Here is a 19,679-nt window from a genome sequence, read left to right as displayed (position 1 = left end):
ACGAAAAAAACTCCTGCGGGTCTAAATTCCAGCACTTCAGCGTCTCCGAAAACCGTAAAAGTAGTTACTGAGATTTAAAGCAAAATAACATTATTTTTATAAAATTGGATATAACTTATCAGAAAGAAAAACTGTTTCTTATTACTTCTTCTTAAATGATAGTAATCCAGTAATTTTAGACAGCAAAGTTGCCTCCAGATATCATGAACATTTAGAAAAGCTTCTTTGACCTGAGAAAGGTCACGTTTTAGGTTTTGGGAGGGGAGAGATGAAATGAAGAATCCCTGTATAATTCAAGGAAGCTAAATCAATCAGCTAGTTAGTATATTTCATGTGAATTTTTTTACCTTAGTATTTGTGCATATTTACCCTTCTTTAAGGTCTTCTTAAGTGAATTACACCCCCCTGTGAGTGGGGGATGCAGACGAAGAATACACCCACGGTATCCCCTGCCTGTCGTAAGAGGCGACTAAAAGGGGTGACCAAAAGATGATGATGATGATGATGCTTGTTGTTTAGAGAGGCCTAACATCTAGGTCATCGGCCCCTATGGTACGAAATGAAAAAAAAAAAAGTCAAATTCATCCACTGATCAAAATAAAATTAACAAATGTCATGAAGAATGATTGGGATGGACATGAACTGGACAGAAAACAAAAAAACAACCAAACAAAGAAACAGAAAAACAGTGGATCAGATTGAAAAAAAGATCGTAAACAATAGTATTGCTGACCAAGAGACCACATATAAAGCACAATGATGCTTGATGTCTAAAGGGGTGCAAAATCTACGTCTAAGGCCCCACAGAATGGTACACGTCGCGAGTAAAGTAGAACCATGGTATTTGTCATGTCGGGGTACTAATCAAAAGGAGCAAAGACTCACGGTGTTCCACACAAGATGGTACTACTCACAAGTATTGTACTTCGTATAGGTAACGCAAACCTATGGTGTTTCTCACACAATGGCGCCTCTCGTAGCCAACGCAAACCGATGAGGTTCCTCACTTAGGTGTACTAACCACACATCCTGTGGTGTTCCTCACATAGTGGGTACCAATCACAGGCAACGAAGACCCACGGTGTCGCTCATATAGTGGTACAACTCACAGGCAACGCCCAGACCCGCGGTGTTGCTCACATGGGTACGACGCACGGGTACTGGAAAACCACAGTGAACCCCTCTCTGTTGCTACTAATCACAAACCTATTGTGTACCGAACTTAGTGGTACTACTCGCAAGTACAGGCAACCCATGGTGTTCCCCTCGTGTTGGTACGAATCAAAAGTAGTTTCATGGTTCTAATTCAATCTTCCCTTTGTTGCCCCTTTTAGTCGCCTCTCACGACAGGCAGGGAATACCATGGGTGTATTATTCGTCTGCGTCCCCCACCCACAGGGGAGAAAGAGAGAGAAAAGAAGAAGAAGGAAGGGAACCGTCACTTCGAAAAATGAAGTGACAGATGAAGAAAGGCTAGGGCCATGAAGGGCGTGAAAATGAGAGACTCCCTAGGCCTTGAATGCTCTAATACCGTCGGGGTCGAAAAAGAACAAGAGTTGACCAAGGGAGGTCGGATAGGATAGACGAAAGTGAGGAGCCTGGCACAAGTAAGTGGAAGCAATGCCAAGACTCAGCTAAGGGCCCCGTGGTCGCCAATCCACACTCCCAAGTTGAGAGCCCCTAGGGCCCCTGTTAGTCGCCTCTTACGACAGGCAGGGGATACTGCGGGTGTATTCTACATGTGCGTCCCCCACCCGCAGGGGTTGATGATTGTATTAGAACCATGAAACTACTTGTGATTAGTACCACCATGCGGGCAACATCATGGGTCACTTTTACTTGCCTGCAGTAGAGCAGTATGTTAGGTACCAAATAGGTTTGTGATTAGTAGCAACAGAGTGCGTTTCCGGCTTCTACAGTACCTGGGATTAGTACCACTTTAGGAGCAACACCATGGGTGAGCGACACCCTTGTTCTGGCTTGCCTATGATTAGTACCCACTATATGAGGAACACCATGGGATCGTGCGGGTCCCTGTGGTTAGTACACGTATGTGATGAACACCATAGGTTTGCGTTGCCTGTAAATGGCGCTGCAATCTGCGAAACACCATAGGCCTGTGTTCCTTGTATGAATTTCATTACCTGTGAGTAGTACCATACTGTGTGAAATGCCACGAGTCTACGCTACTTTTGATTAGTACCGCAACATGACAAATACCATGGTTCTACTTTCCTAGCAATAAGTATTATTATGACGGGCTGATGACTTGGATTTTGGACCCCTTTGGACTAAAAGCATCATTGATTCAGTTTTGTGCTATAGACGCAGTCCTTTGGTCACTAATACTGTTGTTTCAGGTCAGTGTCTGTGAATGCGAGACATTGCAGGTCGGATCCACTGATTGTTTCAAATTCATATCCATCCATTCATTCCTCGTCCTCATGTTTTGAATTCTGGTCAGTGGAGGATTTTGGACTTTTAATTTGTCATTCCATTTCGTCTCATTTCGTACCATTAGGGGCCGATGACCTAGATGTTTGGCCCCTTTAAACAACAAGCATCATCATCATCAGTGAATTAGACATTCTTTTGAACTACGTATTCTTATTACTGCTCTTACTATCACTGATGTTAGAAATATTTGATACATATAGAATTGGTTTACGATCTGTTATTAATAAAATGATGGAGGAAACATGTAATAACATTTAAAATATTACTCAAAGAAAAAACAAATGAAACATAAATTAATTATCATAAAAATAGGAAACTGAGACAATAAATTTGTAAATGAGAAGCATAGTAGTAGTATACTTGTATTACAATATGTTCTACATAAATGTGGCTTGTCAAGAGTTTTATGACCTCCTCCTGCCTGTTCTTAATAATTGTTTCCTATTCTTAATTCCAACTGCACAAGTGTTTAATAAGATGTATTGTCTCTTGGTTTCAGTCAATGTACCAGTTGATGGCTAAATGTGAAGAGCTGAGTAAGTCCATGAAACCTATCTATAAATTAGCAGAACAGATGTATCCTTTTTGGAAAGAAATATGAATATATTGCAGTGACAGCTGGTGGACTCTTATGTCAGAGAATCACAATACTTTTTCACACACCTCTCTCTTGCCAACTTCGACAGAAAAAAAAAAGAAGAGCAAAATAGAATAATTTTTATATTAAATGAAAAGTATCACATTAATAATGTTTTCAACACCAGATCTTAAGGCTGCCCTTATCAGCTGTTTTTTTCCACTTGGCAGTACAATAATGATTACATTTAAAGAATAACATTATCGAGAATCTGATGTGAAAATGATGTATAGACGATAAAGCAAAACAATTCCAGGAAGCGTGTGTTCATTTTCCCTGTGAACTCTAAACCTGAGAAGCCCTTGCTTGTAAATATACAATACGTCACCATGTGAGTACAGTAATAACTTACACGACAAACTTTTTTTGTCTTCGAATGCACACTGTCGTCCTGCATAGAAATACCATACAGATTTATGTCCCAAACCGGTCATTAGTGACAGGGTGTTGTCTTACCATCACAAGGGCGGTCAAGTGTACGGGGGTTTATATCCTCTGCTTTGTTTAAAAGAAGTCAGAAAATGACCACATAGGCTACTTGGCAGCCGTTCAACAATTTCAGGTTCCCTATGGAAATCAATATCTTTATCAGCCCTTCAACATGCGGTCAGACTAAGAGATTCACTTCTGAAGAGTTCACTCTATATTTGAGTGAAACTCGACCCCCCTTAGCTCATAGAAATTTAGCTAATATCCTATATAATAACGAACCAAAATCGATGCATGTGTGTATAATTCATAGGGTTAATGATGATAATAGTACCTCAGAAGAAATAATGGGATGAATTTTACAATTATTCACTGCATAATTACAGAGTATTTAATACTGTTTTCATAACTCGAGAATGATGAGTAAAGCATTGACTGTTAATAGCTAGTAGTTTTAACATCGCACTAGCACATCAAAGGTTTTCGGCAACAGAAGGATGGGAAAGGGCTAGGATTGGAAAGGTAGTGGCCAGGGCCATAATTAACGTACAGCCCCAGCATCGACTGTTAAAGTTAAGACATTAAATTATCATTTGAATTCGGCACAGAACACAATTCCTTTTTGTCTTTAATAATTATAATAATGAGCAAATATTCTAGTGTATGTAACAATCATTAGTTCAGTCATTGTCAGTGTTCGAACTTATAGATGGGAAGAGCGTGGAGAATTTACTACTTGAGTCATTTTTATGGTTAATTTTTCATTCCTTACTAACCTGGGAGATCATGTCCTGCTTAAATTACTTTTTAGCTAGTCTGAGTAGCTTGGATGGTAGAGTGCCGGCCTTCTGAGTCCAACTTGACAGATTTGATCCTTGCTCAGTCCTGTAGTATTTGAAAGTGAGATACAGTCCATTTGACCTTCTGAATCTAAAATATCTGCAGTACCTTGTTGGAATCATATAAGCTGAGCTTCATTGGAGTAACCTTTCCCAAACCCAAACTGCCTTGTATCAAACCAGTAAGTAATTTTGCAAATGTGTCTGGTATAATTAGAAAGAATGTTCTCCCAGAGCTTACAAACAAATGTCAAGTTGATTGGCCTGTAATTATCCACTTTATGTTTGTCACTCTTTGCCTTGTACACTGGTGCCACTATCATCAGCCTCATGTCAGTTGATTTATTGGCACATAAAAGTACACCTGGGGGGCAAAATCCCAGCACCTCAGCATCTCTGAAAGCTGTAAAAGTGGTTAATAATAATAATAATAATAATAATAATAATAATAATAATAATAATAATAATAATAATAATAATAATAATAATAATATTTTATTAACGGTATTATAATTTGACACGCAATAGAGAAAAATAAACAAAACAAAACACACTAAAAAGAAAGTTCAGTGGAGTATAAGAAGAAAAATATGTACAAATATGTACCAGGTTATAGTAGAAGTACGCGAATAATCCCCGCCGCCGAATAATCCTTGCATTCTAATTTTAGGAAGGCTCATTTAAAAAATGTAATGAACTAAAATTCCTTCCATTGAAAGAGTAACTTAGGCACAAACAAACATTCAGTATCACTGTGTAAATTTACGGATATAGCTCCTATGGCTAAGATGATAAAAATACATTATCACTGCTATGAAATATATTTGCCATGAAAATTAGCAAGTAGGTCTACTCACGTGACAGATATTTCATTAATCTGAAATTGCAATAGGCTCGATTCATTGTGTACCTATCGGAAGATTCGTTGTCTCTTGCATCACTAGAATCCTCTCCTAAATTACTTACAAATTTGTCGCACTCCACGTCTAAAACACTTCTCACATGTGGTCTCTTTTTACTTGGGTAGTAACACGACCGGTGGTGATTAATTCTTTTTGTGTAATGCAAACACTTGAAACAGACACACTGGCTCATTCGGAGTTAGTTTTGCGATACAGTAAAACCTTGTTAATTCAAAGTCTTTGTAATGCAGAAATCGGACTTCAAATTATGTGATTTCGAATTAACCCCAACTTGTGCCAACCCTCACCGCGTCACAAAATATTCTAATACCCATTACTGCAAGCAATTAATATTGATTCACAGTTTAAAACTTTCAAATGCCATGAAAAAACTATTTCCAAAATGTATTTAGCAAGGTGCATTTACACTGGCAAACATTACCTCATGCAACGAAAGAAAAAGAATTATTCAAAGGCGAGGAGAAATCTATGCTGGCTCTCCTGTGCAAGTGCTTTATTCATTGGATTATTGTACTGTATGCATTTTATATGCCTTATACTTGCATGGAAAGTATCCGATGCCCTTGAAACATCGTGTTTTATAGAACTTTCCTGTGACGATGGGATGAAGTAGGAAGTCTCTTGCTTCTTCTTCTTCGTATTTGATGGACTTCGCTCGCGCGTTACGTCCAGACACCAGTCTTATATATAATAAAAAGGAAGTTTCATGAATAAATGAGGTTGGGACAAATTTATAAGTGGATTAAGCCTCTAGGATATCTCTCTCTCACTTCCGTTTGCATTGCACTATAGTACAGTGTTTCTCTTTGTACGATTTCTCTCCATGGCACTTCTCAAGTCCTCTTGTAATGCCAACCCTTGCCGCGTAACAGAGTATTCTAAGACCCATTAATACATGCTCACCTTGATTCACTGTTTAAACCTTTCAAATGCCCTGAAAAAAAAAACCCTATTTCCGAAATTTATCCAACAAGGTGCATTTACATTATTCAAATAATGCACTTAGATAAATCAGTGGCAAACATGACCTTACGCAAGGGGATAAGAAAAAAAACACTCAAGTATGAGAACAAATTATGCTGGCTCCCTTTCTCCTTGCAAGTGCTTTAATTTTTTGGTTTACTATACTGGTTGCAGTTTTAGATGCCTTGTAGTTGCACGGAAAGTGCCCGACGCCCGTAAAACATTGTGGCTTATCAAGCTTCCCTACGACAAGTGGAGGAAGTCTTCCGTTCCCATCTGCATTGCAACACAGTTCAGTACCACCAGGCCGTTGGGCTCGGCATAAAAAAAAAGGAAAACTGCAGTATTGCAAGAGACAAGTAAGTTACTTCTCAATTGACATATTAATTACTTGAAGTTTCTTGTCAATACGCGTGCTTCAAAATACTAATTTTAATTTCTCTTATAATTCATCACAGACATTATCCCCCTCAAAGGCTAATAATCACATCTACAAGAGTGACTATTCACACACGACTGTTCGTAACATCAAGGACACAGTTCAGCAATTAAGCAGCAGCCTAAACTTGGAATTGTGACACCGCTTTACGTGACAGAAAACATACAATCATTTTTTTAAATTACAGCATTTTAATAACAACACTCAGTCTTTTCTAATGTGTTCTTAAATACTCAACTGTTGTTTATAATTAATTGACATTGTTTTTATCAAGTTCAGGTACAGAGCATTTGGGATTAATGTACCCAAAGAAGATTACACTCTTTACTCAAGACTGTTACTATCCCAATGATCTGCAAAATTTTTAATTTTAATTTTAAAATTTTTTAGTTTTCATTTTCATTTCTAATTTTCACGGGTATAGGCACCATCAGTTCTCAATACTCATAGTGTGTAATGTGGCATTTGTTTATATTATAATTGTAGCATGTTAACTTTAAGATGTTTTTTAACCCCTCAGCGCCGACCCCTATACGTGGTATAGACCCTCTTTTCTTCCGTAGCCGCCGACCTCTATACGTCGTATAGACCCATACATGGTTTCACATTTACGGCTATAGCGCGAAGAGTTTTGTAGTTATTGATATGCAAATTGTTTTGTTTCCAAGAAGACATTTTTAGGTTTATCAATGTTGTAAATAAGAATTGAAAATCGTTATAATGTAGTTGTTTTTGCAAGGTTAATTATTTGTCAAGTAAGCCTGAGCACTAATTTCTGTTTTTTTTTTTTTTTTTAAAGTCTGTTTGCTTCATTCTTTCCCACAGAAGAAAATAAAGAAATGATGATCTGAGAAGTTTGTCTTTTCGCGTGATATTTTTTGCTCTATTTGTACATTGCGAGTGCGGTTTATTTATTACATTTGTCTTTATTTCTCAGCTCGTAATATTTTCGTAACTCTCCACGAGCGCTCTGTGTAGGCATCAGCAAGTGCTGCTTTCTGTCATACGATACGAGAGCCAGTTGTTCATGGTATATATCTCGCTTGAAAGACTATGTCTCGACCTTTCATCTGAAATATGTATCGAGTTGGTTTGTTTCGCATACAGTAAGTGTTATTCCCCTCATTCAGTTTCGTCCTGCTGCTTTCGGTCTCGCTGCAGCTTTATCAGTCCGTGTGGCGCGCCGCGCTCAGCCATGGTTTGACTGACAGTAACGTGCTTGGAATATTGTATAATTCAGATGAACGTTTAGTCGGAAGTAGTAGTGACAGTATAAGCATCAGTGATAATGAAATAGATGATATAGCAGTGGTAAATGATGAGAGCGATGATTAGGAGGAAACAGTACTTGGAAATTTCGTGTAGGAGACTATAGATAATTATACAGGTCAAAGGGAAGTTTTCAACAGTGAATTATGATTCCTAAATTCTCTAATAATATTCACACATGTCACAGAGACAAATATTGAGCAATTAGGGGTACCTTATTGGAGCAGCTGGTGAAAGGTTTGTTTACAAAATATGCTCGCTCGGGCGGGGAAAGAAATATTCAAGGCCGGCGCGCATCAGATAATACAGTTCCAAGGTTGCAGAAAAGACATTTTATCAGGAAATTAGTACCGAAGAGTGAGAAATCCAAACCTCAGAGACGTATCGTGTGTTAAAAACATGACTAAAAGAAGACATCAGTGTACTGCTGCCAGAAGTGTGACATGGGTCCCCGTCTCGAAGAGTGCTTAGAACTCTATCACACGGAACTAAATTACTAAGGAAATGTGAAAAAATTATGTAATTATCTGCACGTACTTAGTTCTGTCATAAGGAATTCCAAATTTCGTGAATATCGGGCTACTCTTATACTTGTAGTAACGTTGTAAGTGAATCAATGTATTTCAGTCGCGCGTAGTTGCAATCTCATCCGGCCGCGGGGTAGGAAGCTGTTTAAATGGCTGCGACGCTGAGGGGTTAATGTGTAACGTATTTTTCATTGTAATCCTTGTATGAATAGATAATGTTTCAGACATTTGACCTTAAGGTTACCTATAAGCTGATGATGCCCTTAACAGGGGGCAAAACATGTCCCTGAGAAGTGTACATAGTATTATGTAGATTTCATCCACCTAGCACGTGGCTTGTATTGAATTGGTGGTGATAATATAATAAATTATTTTTGTGATAATTTGCTTATTGACAGTATTGCTCGGTGCGTACGAATTGATTATAATTATGAGCCATGCTTTTTCGCCAACTGTCGGCATCGCCAGTTTTCGCGGATTCTGTTTCTCTGCACACTGCTTGCTACATGATATTGTGGCATTCCTTAAAACGATGAATACAAAAGAATTATGATTTCACTCGAACTTCAACTATGAAACACACTATAGATGAGTGGAGTGAGTGAAAGTGCGGAAAGCTACTGCTGCATGTTCCGGAAGGTGCGTTCTATCATGATGTGGAGAAATTTTGAATTTAAATTACTTTCTGAAATACTATTCTTTTTAATGTAAATGCAGTTTAGAATTAAAAGTCTGCATTGTTTTCCATTTAAATATGACACATGGGGACAGTTTTCTTCCATCTGCGGTATAACTGTACACTCAATATCGAAAACTAGGTGAGTCAGGAGCGTGTTGCCAAGCTTGACACAAATAAAACCGCACCCCAATTTCGTGCCTCAAATTTTTTAAAAAATATGCAGGGATTATTCATGTAAATACGGTAATGGTCACTCCCGGAGATTGTGTAAGTGATTTCTAAATTTTGACAATGAGTAGTTAAATATATCAATATCCACTTTGTTTAGAAATCTTGACATTCGTTCAATTGGCTCATTGAATGCATAGTTAGTTCTATGATAATTTGTAGATAATGTATTTTAAACCTCGTGCGTCTGTCTGGTACATGTAAGTTAATTTTTTCAAGGAGTTGTGGGCAATTCACCAAGGAGTGAAGCAATTTAAAAATGAAAATGTATCCAGGAATTCACGGCGTTGTGACAGACTATGCATATTTAAAGACTGTTGTAGGGCTGTATAATCAATATTTTCATGTGAGAATCCTGCTCTAAATGAATATAATCAAAGAAATTTATGTTGTACTGAATCTAATCTATGGATAGAAGTCAAATGAGAAGGGTTCCATACAGGTTACAGTATTCAAGTAGAGGGCATACCATAGAAACATACAGCAATCGATAGGTAGCTAAGTTGGAAAATTCTCTGGAATATCTAGTAATGCAACCCAGTCTTTGTAATGATTTCTTACAAATATTTTCAATATGTTCATTAAATGATAGGTTATAACTAGGGCTCGGATGTTTAGGAAAAGTCATATTTTTTCTTTGTTTCTATTTTCTTGGCTAATTGTATTTTGGTGCAAATCAGATGATTATAGTCACTCATCATCATCATCATCATCATCATCATCATTTCCCTTTATCCAGCTGTAGCCGGGTAGGGGCAAATATGGTTCCTCTCCACTTTATTCGGTCTTTCCACCACTCCTCCTCCAACACTGTGTCCCAGTCCAGGTTTCTTTCTATAATGCTGTGTTGGATGGTATCCTTCCATCTCAATCGTGGTCATCCACGACCCCTCCTTCCTTGGATTTGCATTTCCATCACCTTTTTTTGGCATTCTTTCGTCGTTCATTCGCTTTATGTGCCCAAACCATCTTAGTCGGCTCTTCTCTCTTCTATCATTCATTTTTTCCTCTCCAATTTCTTCCCGGATTTTCTCATTCCTTATTTTGTCTCTTCTACTCTTCTGTATCATACTCCTCAAGAACTTCATTTCGGCTGCCTGTATTCGACTCTCATCCTTCTTTGTCATTGTCCAAGTTTCTGCTCCGTAAGTTGTTATGGGTACGTAATACATCTTGTACATAGTATCCTTTGCTTCCGTTGGCACATCTTTGTCCCATAACATGTTTCTTACTCTATGATAGAAACAACTTCCATCTTGAATCCTTTTACTAATCTCAGCATCCAGTTGAGCATTTTCCATTAATTCACTCACCCAGGTATTTAAACGTTTCCACTACTTCCAGGGGCTTGTCTGCAAGTCTAATCTGACCTTTCCCTTCTTTCTCCCCTCTAGTCATAACAAGAGTTTTACTCTTTTCTACACTTATTTTCAATCCACATTCTTCGATCTTCCCATTCACCACATTCAACTGTTCTTGGAACCTTCCTGTCGTCTTCTCCCCAAATCACAATATCATCTGCAAATATCATGTTCATTTCTCTTCCTACATATGCTGCTTTTGCTGTTCTCATGATGTCATCCATTACTATTGTAAACAGGATTGGTGAGAACACTTCCCTGTCTCAGCCCACTAGTTATTTTGAACCAACTTGTCCTGCCAACTTGTGTTAGCATGCAACAACAACATTCCTTATACAATGCCATGATCATTTTTATTAATCCCTGTCCAATTCCTTTTTGCACCACACTGTCCCAAACTTTCGTCCTCGGGACACTGTCATATGCCTTTTCAATGTCAATGAATGTCATCACCATATCATTCCCGTACTCCCAATGCTTTTCCATTAGTTGTCTCATAATGAAAATGGGCTCTATTGTTGACCTTCCACTTCTGAAACCAAACTGATTTTCCTGTATCTGATTCTCAACCCTCAACCTTATTCTACTTTCCAGTATCCTTTCCATTATCTTAGCAACATGGGATATTAGAGTAATTCCCCTGTAGTTCTTCAAAACTTTCTTATCACCTTTCTTGAAAATTGGGATGTTTATTCCTTTTTGCCAATCCTCAGGGACCTCCTTATTCTCCCAGACATTCCTGAGAACCCGATATGTCCACTGCAGGCCTACAGCTCCAGCTGCCTTTATTATCTCCACTGAAATTTCATCTATTCCAGCAGTTTTTCCATTCTTCATTTTTCTTACTGCCATTTCAATTTCATTCATTGTAATTTCTTTATCCATTTCTTCATCAACTAATTGCCTTTCCTGGTCATCCATTGATTGACTGTCATCCGTTCTTATGTTCAGCAGCTTCTGAAAATACTCTCTCCATTTATTTCTTCTGGCTTTGTTAAAATTATGCCACCTTCATCCTTCACAAATCTGGTGTTTACTTGATCTCTCTTTTTGTTTCTTAAGATTCCATACAGTAATATCTTGCTGCCCTGCGTATCATCTCTCAATTTCTGTGTGAATAAGGCCCAGCTTTTCCTCTTTTCTTCCTCCACTACTTTCTTGGCCAAATTCTTTGCCTCCACATATTTTCTTATACTTTCTTCAGTCTTAGATATTTTCCACGCTTTCCATGCCATTTTCTTTTCCTTCACTTTAATCTTTACCTTATCATTCCACCAGTGTGTTTCTTTGTCTTTCACATTTCCTGATGTTCTACCACACACCTTTTCTGCACATCCAACCAGTGCTTCCTTAAATCTTTTCCATTCCTCTGCAGCATTCCCCACCTCTGTCCTGGGTACCAAGGGTATTATTTCCCTTTGAAATTCTTCTTGTATGCTTTTCTCCTTCAACTTCCATACTTTAATTCTTTTCTCTCTTCTTAATTGGGGTTCTTCAATCTTTCCAACTTTCAGTTTTCCTATCACAGCTCTATGATCTCCACCAAAGGCTTCTTCAGGCATGGCTGTTACATCTACAAGGTTCTTCCGGTGTTCTTTCTCTATGATTATATAATCAATCATGGTCTTTGTTCGTCTGTCTCCCCAACCATACCTTGTAATCTTCTGACTGTTCTTCCTAAACCAGGTGTTTCCAACAATCATTTGATTCCTCATGCAAAAATCCACCAACAACTCGCCTTCTGGATTTACATTTCCATATCCAAAGGGCCCTACAACATCTTCCTTTCCTTGACTTTCCATTCCAACTTGTGCATTTAGATCTCCCATCAATAGTACTTCCTTATCTTCTATCTGTCTCTCCACTTCCTCTAAGAAGTCCTCTAGATGTTCATCTATGTAACCAGTTTGTGGGGCATACAACTGAAATAGATCTTTCACGCCATTTTCAAACTGGAGTCTCATCATCATCATCATCATCATCCTATCGCTGACGTACTTTGTATATTCCACATATTCTTGGATTTCTCTTCTAAGTATGATGGCCACTCCATTTTTTGCTTCAGGTCCTCTGCTGTAATACAGCCTGTATCCTTCTCTCAGAGGGATCTCCCCTGTACCCCTCTTCTTGGTCTCGCACAGTCCAAGTATGGCTATATCTTTTTCTATCATGAAGTCAACCAGTTTTTCTGTCTTTCCCATCAGTGTCAGTATATTTACTGTTGCACTATTGAGTGATTTTTATTTGTCATATAAATGCATATTTTGGCTATTTTTTTCATAATGTCATATTTTGAGCTATTTTCGTAGAAACGCCATATTTTGGCAGTTTGACGACAGCGGTAGCTGTGCAAAATAATCTTCATCTTATCAAATGCGAACTAGTATCCACAAAACTGCTTCTCGTATCAAATCTGCAGTTAATAATAATAATAATAATAATAATAATAATAATAATAATAATAATAATAATCATATGGCCTCAGCTACCGTGTGCAGACATTTCGATTTGACGCCATCTGGCTGTCTGCTCGTCAATTTGGACGTTCCGTTTTGCTCTAGGTCCGTTAAATGGCAGACAGAGTAAACCGGACCTCTCTTGGGCGTCTATGGCTGAGATTTAATTAATTTTGTCGGGTAAATACCAAATATATCACCAGAGATCTTTTACATGCCGACATCGTACGACATGGAGTGTCGAATGGACTTTTTTCCGCCCTTCAAAAATCCGACTACCTCTGCCGGGTTTGAACCCGCTATCTTGGGATCCACAGAGGCAGCTAAATATGCAGTTAATACAAGTGGAATACTCTGCCTCTTCTATCAAGATTGCGCAGGAATTGTTTTCCAACAGTTTGTCAGAAAGTCTGAAGTCGAATTTTGGAATTGTATCGAGTGCAATTACTTGTTTAGAAGCTGCTAGCTTAAAAATTCATGCAAGTATTGAAATTGTGAGAAGTGTTGAACTTTCAGTACAACAATCACATGGACTTTTAAAATGTTGTGTGATCTGATAATTTTAGCAAACTTAGTACTTTTATGTATGTATTCACAAGTGTTTGATAAGTGAATCAAGGACAGTAGACTGTGAATAACTGCTAAACATGTATATTCCAAAAATTAATATGAAAGTAAGAATAAAGAATAAAGAATGTATCAAAGGAATTGCCGTATTTTGATTAATCGTTTTTGGGTCATATATTGTAATTTTTACGTCATATTTCGTCACTTTTGAGGTCATATTTGCTTGCTTATTTGAGCTACTTTTAGGTCTTAAACATCCGAGCCCTAGTTATAACTGAATAAAACACCAAGGTCGTTAACTTGTGATACAGGAGATAGAATGTTGTTATCACTAAATTTGTACTGAAATGATATTGTCTTCTTGTTTTAAAAAAATATATTATTTTACGTTTTTCATGATTAAGTTTCAACCCCTTTTGAATACAGTACTTTTCCAGATGATGTAAATCTTCTTGAAGTTTTAAACAATCAAGTGGATAATTAATTTGCATAAAAAATTTTGCATCGTCAGCATACAAAATTCAGTTCAGAATTCTTAAGTATATTTTTAATGTCATTTATGTAGAGAGTAAGGGTGCAACTCCACTAGTAACAATAATAGGCGCAGAAAAATATTATTCCTTATTTTAACAATCTGTAGGTGATTTTTGAGATTCAGTTCAAACCAGGAGAGGAAAGGCCCATTAATTCCATAATCTGTTAGTTTTTGCAGTAAGATATCATGGTCAACAGTGTCAAAAGCTTTTGAGAAGTCTGTATAAATGCAATTCACCTGAGAATGGTTCTCTATTGCATCCAAGAGGAACTGATAGAATAAAAGATTGTTGCAGGTTGACCGTCCTGAAAAGAATCCATGTTGCTCATCAGTAATGATGTTCCTAAAGAGAGGTGTGATCTTGTCAAGAATTATTGAGTCAAACATTTTGGAAATATGAGAAGAAATAGAAACTGGTCTATATTGTTTTGTGTCAGTTTTATCACCTTTTTTGAAAACTGGACTAACAAATCCTTTCTTCCATTCCTCTGGGAAAACACCTTGGTTTAATGATAAGTTGAACAGATAAAAGTGTCCTTCGCATAAAATAAATGAGCAGTACTTGAGCAGGTAAGTTGAAACACCGTCAAGACCAACAGTTTTCTTTAATTTCAGAGATATCAGTTTGTTGTAAATTTCTGCTTTACTAATGTTGATAACTGACGGATTGACAGAAAAAGGATAATCATATACCATACTATTACTATTCTGATAAGAAGAATAAACAGATGAAAAGTGTTTTGCAAAAAGATTGACATTGTTTTTTCCAGTATCTGCTGTAACTTCATTTAGATGCACTGTTGAAGGAAAATTACTGCATGACCTTCTAGAACTTAGATATTGCCAGAATTTCTGTAGATTGGAACTGATATTTTATTCACAGTTGGAGACTTAGTTTGTATAGTAAGATTTGGAATCAGTCTTGCATTCATTTCTTAATTTTCTTATTTTGTCAAACTTGTGTGCTTTCTTCTTTTCAATAATCAGTGACTTTGATTTATAATTATACCACTTTGGGAATTTGGGAGTCTTAAAATTCTGTATAGGGATGTAAAATTCCATGCCATAATGTAGTACTGAATAGAAGGTTTCTACTGCTTTATCAAGTGATACATTCTGAAACATCACCTTCCAGCCGAACTGTGACAGGTAATAATTTATCCATTATAGTCACCATTTAGAAAGTCAAAACAAAAACTATCAACAGGTAAGGAATTGTATAGCCCATTTATAGGTAAAGAAATCTCAAATGCTGTGTGGTGTCTATCAAGGGGGACAATACTTTAAGTACTAGATTTTACTTCAGTGGAACTGGAGTTACTGAAAACCAAATCAAGAAAGTGATTCAGAAAATTTGGGATATCATTAAACTGATTTAAACAGAGATAAAATGCGCCAATAACTAAACTGGACTGCACCGTGTGGTTACCTACTGACACAAGGCCAGAAAATGTTTCTTCATTTATTATTCAATTAAGATGTGGTAGATTGTAGTCATTAACAAGGAGCAATAAATGGTTGTCAAGATTTGTCATAATTTTTTCAACAGGAGTGTAATGGTCGAAATATTTTTGGATAGGAGACCTGGGTGGAATGTATACAGCACCAATGATTAAATTTGTGGTGTTAAAGATCAGGGACACAAACAACTGTTCAACTGTGCTAATGCATGGTATCAGAGTAGGTTAAAACCTCTTGCTAATAGAGATCATTACACCCCCATGGGATACCTTCATACTCATTAAAGGAGACCTATCACATCTGAAAACTGAATATGTCTTGAGTCAGAGATCCTCATAACTAATTTCATCATTTAAGTTTGTTTCGGTTAATATCATGAAGTCATAGTCAGCTAAACATGAAGAAATTCTAAGTTCATTTAGTTTGCTTAGAAGTCCATTTACATTTTGATAGTATCCTCTATAGTGTTCAACAAACTTTTTTTTTATGTCATTGGTGCTTTCTTAAGATTGTGTATCTGACCTCTGTGAACTGATTCCCTATCTGCATGTTGTATTTCATTCCTGCTATAGGTTATACTTTCTAAATCATTTACTGTATCACTTAAGTTTTGGCCATAAGGATTTGCAACCCCTTCATTTTCTTAATTACTTTCCTGAGAGCATTCTTCTAGATTTTTTTTTTTTTTTTTTTTTTTTTCTGTGGCTTTACGTCGCACTGACACAGATAGGTCTTATGGCGACGATGGGATAGGAAAGGCTTAGGAGTTGGAAGGAAGCGGCCGTGGCTTTAATTAAGGTACAGCCCCAGCATTTACCTGGTGTGAAAATGGGAAACCACGGAAAACCATCTTCGGGGCTGCCGATAGTGGGATTCAAACCCATTATCTCCCGGATGCAAGCTCACAGCCCCCTAACCGCACGGCCAACTCACCCGGTTCTAGATATTCTATTGAAAAGTTTACCAAACTTAGAGATTCGTTTTCTGTTAAGGTGTAGCCCATCGTTTCCAAAGTCACAGCTTCTAAGCCAACTATTATCATCGACAAAAAGGACATCTCCATTACGGCATTATACAGTCAGTAGTGGAGTTTACAGCATCTATATAACAAAAATCAACATCGTGCCAATATAAAATGCCACTGAGACAAAGCTTTGCCACTGGAAACCTCCTTTTTATTGCAGTAATAAGTCTATCAGTCTCGGCCATTGGGTGTTGACAAATTGTAAAGATCATTTGTGCCAATATGAACAATCAAGGCATCAGGATTTTCTTTAATATTATCACTGTTCACATGTTCTGCAAGTTGACCCACTCGTATCCCTGGATAGCAGTACGCAATACCCTCTTCAACTTCGGGTTGAACATTTCTTATCATCATTACATTACGGATTTGTTTCTGTTTCTACCCCTGTGGGTGGGAAACCCAGACGAAGAATACACCCATGGTATCCTCTGCCTGTCGTAAGAGGTGACTAAAAGGGGCACCCAAGAGATGATTAAATTAGAATCATGAAACTATTTGTGATTAGTACCACCACCAGGGAAACACCATGGGTCGCCTTTGCTTGCGCGTAGTACCACTATGTTGGGTACCAAATAGGTTTGTGATTAGTAGCACTATATTAGCGACACCATGGGATGAAGGAACCTATGGTTCCGGCTTGCCTATGATTAGTATCCGCTATATGAGGAACACCACGGGATAGTACGAGTCCCTGTGGTTAGAACACTTAGGTGATGAACACCATAGGTTTGCGTTGTCTGTGAAGGGTGCCGCAATGTGCAAAACACATTAGGTCTTTAATACATCTGCGAATTTCATTACCTGTGAGTCGTACCATAATGTATGGAATACCGCGAGTCTACGCTACTCTTCATTAGTATGGCAACATGGCAAGTACCATGGTTCTACTTCTCTAGCGATAAATACCATTATGAGGGCCGATGACCTGGATTTTGGACCCGTTTCGAGAACGAGCATATTCTAATTGATTCAGCATCATACTATAGAAGCAGTCCCTTGGTCCGTACTGCTATTGTTTTGTGCCAGCTTCTGTGCATCTGAGGCACTGTGGGTCGGATCCAATGATCGTTTTAACTTCATATCAATCCATCCATTCATTCTCCGTCTTCACGCTTTGAATTCTGGTCAGTGGAGGATTTTGGACTTTTAATTTGTCATCTCATTTCGTACAATTTGTAACGTGTTCAAATCGCTTACCTAATTTTTCTTCTATGCTCAAACCCAACGCACCATCTCGCTACACGAATTGTCTGCCTTCACGCCTGCCGCTTGACTGCTTGGACTGTTTCATCGCTCCACGCGAGGCCCTGTGACGTCATCGCTTCTAGCATGTTCCACGGCGACCTCGGTTCCGTATATATACGGGCTCCGTGTGCTTGTTCGATGTTCAGGTGTGGATCAAATGTTGTAATAGGGAGTGGAAGCTCTGGAAGTGTGCACGGCTGACCCGTGTACATACTGGTTTTAAATTTCTCCGTTCTACGTACTGGGTGAGCAGACTTCATATTTCTCCTCATATTAACATTCATTCTATTTTGCCCTTTTTCTTCAGCTTGTTAATTGGAATCCGAACTTTAGTCCTTTTTTTTTTTAAGGGTATTACGAAATTGACACTGTGGTAAAATTCAAACTCCGAACTCGAGATAGAAAGGTGAATCGAGAATGTGGACTGGACTCGCGATGTGTAATGTGTGAACTTTGCCTTCCATTCATGTGATGTGGGAGCTTCGCGGCCTGATGTGCACTTTGTCTCCTTATCCCTCCTGATTTTTCTTCTCTCTTCGCTTCATTGCCCTCCTTTGCCTTTCCCTTCCTTTATTATTTTTATCCTTTTGTTTACCTTTGTTATTTATGATGGTGTATTGCAGTCTGCTAACCCTTTTATGATGTATCTACACTGGGTATGTTCGATGTTCATATGTTTTCCTATATTGTCTAAGCTGAACCACGAATGTGGGGGATTGTGGTAGTATCTTACAAAGTACTCCTTTTTTTCGTATTGTAAATCTCTTTTCAATTACTGCCAATTGTTTTTTTGAACTATCTTATTCCGGTTCATCAAATGGGCCTCTTATGGGAGCTTGTATGTAAACAAGAACATTGATTTGCTCAGGTTTAACCTTTTCACTCGAATTTGTACGAGTCAAGATATTTATAATTCACGGGGCATTTACCCCTTTGGTTGTACCTCAAAGACAGTTGTAATTCTCGGGGCTTTTATCCCTTATTGTAACCAAAGATAATGTTGATTTTTACGGGTCATTTATACCCTTTATTGTAACTGTGTGTCCCTATCTAAACTAGATTATTGACCATTGAAATAGTCCCCGTGATTTGTTTATCTCTTTTTTGTGGATCTATATCTTGTTGTTTTGAAAACTTTATTCATTATATGTGTTATCTAAAAAAAAAAAAGGAATTCTGTGTTTTGGGAGTTCTCTTTTCTGGTATTCCTTTCCTACGATTTAACATGCACTTACCACGATAACTCCTCTTGGGTATGTCCCACCATTAATTTTTTTTTTTTAATGTTCCGGAGTACGGCTTTGTGTATATTACCTTCCTCTGCGCTCCGCTCTGCTGAGTTTATTGCCTTGTGAGTCAAAACTTGTCTACTGGAGCATTCTGCCTCTTACGCATCGATATTGAGTTGATACTTGCGAAAGCCGTTTCTATTAACGCTCGGCGATATAGTGGAATCGACCTTTAATTTTTGATCTCTTCTAAAAGGGGATTGGTAAGCTCAGACCACTAGTGTGTAACTTCATAATATTTTCCAACATTGTACTTAACAAATTAGGGGGCGATGACCTTGATGTTAGGCCCCTTTAAACAACAAACATCAATCAATCATGTTTCTGTTTCGGTCGCTGACGGGATTT

General features: G+C 37.9%; 1 protein-coding gene across 1 annotated transcript in view; it reads left to right on the top strand.

The window, feature by feature from the left end:
• BORCS6 (BLOC-1 related complex subunit 6) overlaps positions 1-19,679 on the top strand; it is a 151,397-nt gene that overhangs the window by 86,932 nt on the left and 44,786 nt on the right. Inside the window, exon 5 of the mRNA XM_067140545.2 lies at positions 2,957-3,033. Coding sequence (XP_066996646.1) covers positions 2,957-3,033 — 77 coding nt within the window. The remainder of the gene's footprint in view (positions 1-2,956; positions 3,034-19,679) is intronic.

This window comes from Anabrus simplex, chromosome 2 (assembly GCF_040414725.1).
Source record: "Anabrus simplex isolate iqAnaSimp1 chromosome 2, ASM4041472v1, whole genome shotgun sequence".
NCBI classification, from domain to species: Eukaryota; Metazoa; Arthropoda; class Insecta; order Orthoptera; family Tettigoniidae; genus Anabrus; species Anabrus simplex.
The sequence above is the reverse complement of the archived record's forward strand: the minus strand, read 5'-3'. Positions and strand labels throughout refer to the sequence as shown.